We start from the raw sequence: 6,490 nt of genomic DNA, 5'->3' as shown, positions 1-6,490 counted from the left end.
CCGACCGCCTCCACCACCTCCCATGGTCCTCCCTCGGTACTACCACCACCCCCACCTCCTCCCGATGGTACTCCCGTCACCGGCGCCTGGAGAGCCAATTACGTGTCTGCACAGCAGGGATCCTATATTCCGCCTACTACAATGCCTTCCATTCGACCTAAGAAGAAGCTTAAAGCTCTCCACTGGGAGAAGATTGATACTCCTCAAGTGACGGTGTGGGCTACTCACGCTCCCACATATGAAGCTAAGGAGCAGAAGTACACAGAATTGGCTAAGAAAGGTGTCCTCGACGAGGTTGAGCGTCTGTTCATGGCCAAAGAAACCAAGATCCTGGGCCGTGGACCATCCGCCCAGCAGCGAAAAGACAAGAAGCAGATCATTTCCAACGAACTGTCCAAGAATTTCCAGATCGCCATGGCCAAGTTCTCTCAGTTGTCTGTGGATGAGGTGGTGCGGATGATCATCCACTGCGATCCAGAAATCTTGGACAACAGCGTCATCATGGACTTCTTGCAACGAGACGAGTTGTGCAATATCCCAGAAAACACCGCCAAGCTGATGGCACCGTACAGCAAGGATTGGACGGTCCCGAACGCTGCTTCGGCGGAAAGAGAGCAGGATCCTAGCGAGCTCACTCGGGAGGATCAGATCTACCTGTACACTGCGTTCGAACTCAACCATTATTGGAAGTCGAGGATGCGCGCGCTGGCCTTGACGCGGTCCTACGAATCTGATTATGATCACATCTCGTCGAAGATTCGAGAAGTTGTCAAAGTCTGCGATTCTCTTCGCGATTCCGTATCCTTGATGAATGTCCTTGGACTGATTCTCGACATCGGCAATTTCATGAACGATGCCAATAAACAGGCCCAGGGTTTCAAACTCAGCTCTCTGGCTCGTCTGGGCATGGTAAAGGATGACAAGAATGAGACGACATTTGCTGACCTGGTGGAACGTATCGTTCGCAATCAATATCCCGAATGGGAGGGCTTCGTTGAGGAAATTGGTGGCGTGCTTAACGTTCACAAACTGAGCGTTGACCAGCTTCGGCAAGATGCCACGAAGTTCATCGAAACGATCAGGAATGTGCAAATGAGTCTAGATTCGGGCAACCTGAGCGATCCCAAGAAGTTCCACCCTCAGGATAGGGTCAGTCAGATAGTCCAGCGGAGCATGAAGGATGCCAGACGCAAAGCGGAACAGATGCAGATTTACCTCGACGACTTGACCAAGACCTACGATGACATTATGACGTTCTACGGCGAAGACAACACGGACGAAAACGCTCGACGAGACTTCTTCGGAAAACTGGCTGGGTTCTTGCAGGAGTGGAAGGTCAGTATCCATTCCCTTTCGATATTTATTTGCTGTTGTTTTATTAGTGCAGAGAAGCTGACCCAAAATGTTTATAGAAATCCAAAGAAAAGAATATCGCCTTGGAAGAACAGAGGAGACGTACGGAGGCCTCTTTGGCACGCAAGCGTATCAACCCTGCTCTCGCCAATGGCGCTGGCACAGATAGCCCAGCTTCTCCGTCGACAAGCGGAGCCATGGATTCCCTGTTGGAGAAGTTGCGGGCAGCCGCTCCGCAGGCCAGAGATCAGCGGGATCGCCGTCGTCGTGCCAGACTCAAGGAACGGCATCAAATCCGTGTTGCGTCTGGACAGAAGATGCCCACTATTCTCGGCATGGGTGGTTCGCCGGACGAGGGAGGAGAAGGCGAAGCATCCTCCTCGAATAATGATAGCGGGCATCTAAACCCGCAGAAGCAGGAGGATGGAAACGCGAGCGGCCAGGAGACGCAGGTGTCGGAGAGTGAGGATGTCGCGGATCGGGCGGCCAATTTGTTGCAAGGTTTGAGGAGCAACATGGACACGGATGCGGAGCGCGCACGGAGGAGGAGAGAGAGTGCAGAGGACGAGAGACGGGCGCGCAGAATGAGGCGACGGAATGCTGCTGCAAACGGCAGTAAGGACAGCGCGGACGGATCACTTCCCTCCTCGAAGGCGCCTATGTCACCAACCAGGACCGATGCGGCGGAGACGGAAGAGGCTGCAGCGTCGAGTCCACCGCCTGAGCACGACTCGCCTCGATCTCAACCAACACCTGCGATCGTCGTGTCGCCCACCCCGGATCAGCAACCTGAGGGCGAAGCTGGAGATGGCTCATCACCTGACAAGCCAGTTGAAGTTGCTGAATGATCAACATGGCTTTGTTCTAATTAATTTGTCCGATTTTTGCCAGGCGTATCTACTTTCGATTCGAAAAGGGCCCCATATTTTGGTTTTTTCTCCTGTATATCAGCTGTTGCAGTTTTCCAGCCTTATCTCGATGGCATCTGGGCCCTTGAACGGGTTCCATGATGTCTGTTCCTGCTCTACGCATTTCCTTTCCTTTTCTTTATTTTTTTGGGGCCAGGGGATGGGTCGCATTCTGGCATTCAGCATGATATCCACTGACTTTCCCTGTCTCATTCTGTCATTGATTTTTCACAAGGTATTGTATCCCATTATTGTGTGATCTGACTGCATGGCATGTCTAATGTTGGCATGCGATGCTGGTATGTATTCCCATGTCGCTCGTATCAGTGTCTCCTTTTTCTTTTGTTCTATGTCACTTGCACCCCGCATTTCTCCTGTCACGCTGCACGGTATGTTATTGGCCTTTTACAGCACCTTGCTGTACATAATTTCCTAATTTCTGGTTCAGGGAGGCTGCTTGTCGTATTTCAATAGCTTATTTTTTTTTCTTGGAGCAGACCTCTGAATTACTCATGTATGTAGTTATGAGGTCCCCGCTCTTCAATTTATACACACATAGGGCGCCAGCCCTTGGTATGACCTAGAATAAAGCTAACTGTGAAAGAGAGTCCTAAATAGTAGCCAATACAGTACAGACTAGATTTATTCTGGAAGAATAAAGAATGGAAAGACCAATGTCAAGTAGCGTTATCTTTATCATCACGTGACTGAACGTAGATAGTCGATCAGTACGAATGCTCCGAGTCGATCAACTCCGCATTATTTCTTCACCCCTTCTTCGTCTCCAATTGACGGAACCCAGGATTTCTTTGCGCATGCGAAGGTGTCCAGTTTCAATTCGACGCTGGGTTCCACCCCTTGGCCCGGCACGGAGCTTCCTGCACTTCCAGAGAGCAGCTCCGGTGCGGTTCGCATGCCGCAGACCGTGGCTGCTGCCAGGTAAGAATGGCGGGACGCGTTTGTTTGCTACATCGACGACGACGACGACCACGCCGTTGAGCTCGCATGGAGAGTCAACGATCTATGCCCTTTCTACCGCCCCGGGACGGGCTGCTATAGCCGTGGTCCGAATATCTGGGCCGGCATGTGTGCAGGTATGTGTTACACTTGAAATAAATGAGTTAGCTCAACCAGCAATACGTTCGGTCCCTGACAGGTCTGGTCTTGGTTCCTGGCAGATATATCGGGCCTTGTGTCCTCGAGCACCTTTACCTCAACCCCGCGTTGCTGCGCTACGGACCCTGTACGACCCCACGCAGGAGCCATCGCGAAACACGGTCCTCGACGCCGGAGCTCTCGTCCTCTACTTTCCCAGTCCGCGGACAGTCACCGGGGAGAATGTTCTCGAACTGCATGTTCACGGGGGACCGGCGATCGTCAAAGCGGTGCTGGGTGCGATTGCAAAATGCGATACGGCAGATCAGCCAGTCCGCTATGCCGAACCGGGCGAATTCACACGGCGTGCGTTTATGAATGAGCGATTAGATCTACCGCAGATCGAGGCATTGGGAGAGACTCTCGCCGCGGACACGGAACAGCAGCGGCGTCTGGCAGTGCGTGGCACTGGCGATGCGCTCTCGAAGCGTTACGAACAATGGCGTCAGCAACTGCTGTATGCACGGGGAGAGCTGGAGGCGCTGATCGACTTTGCGGAGGACCAGCATTTCGATGAGTCTTCCCAGGAATTCATCGACTCGGTGGGCTCGCAGATGCGTGCGCTACGACGGCAGATAGACCTCCACATCCAGAACGCGTCCAAGGGCGAGCTTCTCCGGAACGGAATCAAAGTCGCTCTGCTGGGCGCACCGAATGCGGGGAAGAGTTCCCTGCTGAACCGGATTGTTGGGAAGGAGGCGGCCATTGTCAGCACGGAGGAGGGCACGACGCGGGATATCGTGGATGTCGGGGTCGACCTGGGAGGATGGTACTGCAAGCTGGGGGACATGGCTGGATTACGGTCAGCGAGCGGTACAGTAACCGTCGGTGCCGTCGAGCAGGAAGGTATTCGACGCGCCAAAGCCCGGGCACTCGAGTCTGACGTGGTTGTGGTGGTGCTGTCGGTGGAACAGACGGCTGACGGCGCCGGGACTCGGCTGGCGGTGGAACCGGAGGTGGTCGAGGCAGTCCGGAGCTGCCAAGAGCGAGGGAAATGCATCGTCGTGGCTATAAACAAATTGGATCAGCTGCCGAAGAACGAGCAGGACGAGGCTGCGCAGGCCCCGCGTCGCCTGGTCGAGCATGTCAGCACCTTGTTCGGCGGCCTACCGGAGGATCGGATCTACGCCATCTCCTGCAAGGACGCACAGGACGAGTCGGCAGCGGCATCGGCGGCAGATCCTGGCCGGATCCAGGCGTTTCTGCGGGGGTTGATCGCTACGTTTGAAGAAATCGCGGCACCGGAGCGAATAGAAGGAGAAAACAACGCAAATGACATTTCATACTGGGAAGACTCGTTGGGAGTCACCCATCGACAACGATCTAATCTACAGAGATGCCTCGAACATCTAGACGACTTTCTATCCGAAACACACACGCACACAGAGCCCAACAAGCTCAACCAGCAACCCGAGACGCCATCTAATGCTGCTCATGAAGAAGAAGAAGAAGAAATCTATCTAAATAATACAAGGGACAATATGGAAACAGACGTAGACATCGTGACTGCGGCGGAGCACCTGCGGTTTGCCGCGGACAGCCTGGCCAAGATCACCGGCACGGCGGAGAGCGACGTGGAGGATGTGTTAGGGGTCGTTTTTGAGAAGTATGCCAACGCGCCATGTGAGAAGGTGATGATGCTGACGAGTTGTGTCGAAACAGGTTCTGTGTTGGCAAGTGAACTCGAGACGTCGACAAGAACGATGGCCCCTTCATTTTGCAATGCACCCGCGTCTCCGCCGGCGGAGGGCGACTACTCATCCTCGTCCTGGATGTCATTGTATCCGCCGCGCCCCTGCATTAGCCGACAGGAGCGAATGGACTGGTGATGGCGAGACGAGGATGGAGGCGTAGGAGGGTTGTTCTCTCCGGGAACGTTGTAACCGCCTCGGCCCATTGCAATGACGAAGTTGAAATGAATGAGAGATAGTGAATGAGAAGGCTGTCTGTAGAAGACTGGACGAAAGGTTTTCCGGTGGATGCTCTTGATGTATGCGATGGAGAATCAGTTGTATCCGCCGCGGCCCATGGAACGAAACGAGTCGAGTGGTCGCACGGAGGTGTGTATATTAGATGAAATGTATATTAAAGAGTATAATTAAGAAGAATATATAGGAAGGTATTAAGTATAGTACAGAACGGAACGGTGTAGAGTGATGCTTGATTGTTTGTGTCTGAGGAAGAGAGGAGAAGAAAGTTCAACTCGACAAGCAGGACAGCAGTATATATAGACGGAACCATTAATAATAACAATTTTTATTTTTTATTTCCCCCCCCCCCCCCCCCCCGAAGATAATATTCTGACGATGACGACTGGTAGGTAGTCATTCGCATGGCATGGCTGGCAGGAAGGCAGGCATCGCCTTCGGGGCGGCTCTGGTTGCCCTGCCCTGCCTGCATGCCCTACCCTGGCTGCTGCTGCTGGCCTTGCTAGCAATGCCAGGCTAGACCAGGCACCAGGCATCCATCTGCATTATCCATCCACCGGCCGGAGTATCTCGTAATTACATGGATGATTTTCTTTCTTTTCGTTTCTTTTCCTTTCCTTTCTTTTCTTTTCTAGGCAGCGCCCCTGCTCAATTTCCCTTTTTGGCCTGTTCCGTTTTGGATGGCTTTTTCCATTTGGGGAAAATGGGTGGGTGGATTATTAGCTAGTTATGGTGCTATACTAGTATTATTCATTATTAATTCATTCTTAGTACTGATTATTACATACTGATTACATACAGTACAGATTGGCGAAGGTCTAGCTGACTGAATGTCTGTCTCCACTGTCGATCGGTGTCTCTCAGGATTGCATTTTTCAGCTGTAATTACATTACATGTATTAGCAGTTCCGTCTTCAGCTAGGATGGCTGGACGGCTGTTAAGCTAGAACAACACGTTTTGTGTCAGATCTGCTGTCAGTTCAGTGCTGATGTGAATGCGAACGCTCATGCATGCATACTGTACACAGGGCCTGCATGGATAAATACTTACCGGCTCCGGCATGGATCCTGCAGTAGCATGCTGTATCACCAACGTCATCAGCCTCACACTCACTCACTCACTCACAGTTAGTCACACATGCATAC

The 6,490-nt window shown here is 52.5% G+C and overlaps 2 protein-coding genes across 2 annotated transcripts; both read left to right on the top strand.

The window, feature by feature from the left end:
- Positions 1 to 2,201, top strand: T310_8543 (Cytokinesis protein SepA/Bni1; the record flags this gene model as incomplete). The annotated part of the gene is made up of 2 exons (XM_013468679.1): positions 1 to 1,335; positions 1,413 to 2,201. Coding segments are annotated over 2 exons (2,124 nt in total), but the record flags the coding sequence as incomplete, so codon positions are not given.
- Positions 2,202 to 2,534: 333 nt separating this feature from the next.
- Positions 2,535 to 5,245, top strand: T310_8542 (Mitochondrial GTPase (Mss1); the record flags this gene model as incomplete). Its single annotated transcript, XM_013468678.1, has 6 exons — positions 2,535 to 2,650; positions 2,759 to 2,775; positions 2,821 to 2,834; positions 2,983 to 3,200; positions 3,321 to 3,355; positions 3,387 to 5,245. The coding sequence occupies 6 exons, from the start codon at positions 2,535 to 2,537 to the stop codon at positions 5,243 to 5,245; spliced, it is 2,259 nt and encodes a 752-aa protein (XP_013324132.1).
- Positions 5,246 to 6,490: the final 1,245 nt, after the last annotated feature.

This window comes from Rasamsonia emersonii, assembly GCF_000968595.1.
Source record: "Rasamsonia emersonii CBS 393.64 chromosome Unknown ctg1118621760843, whole genome shotgun sequence".
Lineage (NCBI taxonomy): Eukaryota > Fungi > Ascomycota > Eurotiomycetes > Eurotiales > Trichocomaceae > Rasamsonia > Rasamsonia emersonii.
The sequence above is the reverse complement of the archived record's forward strand: the minus strand, read 5'-3'. Positions and strand labels throughout refer to the sequence as shown.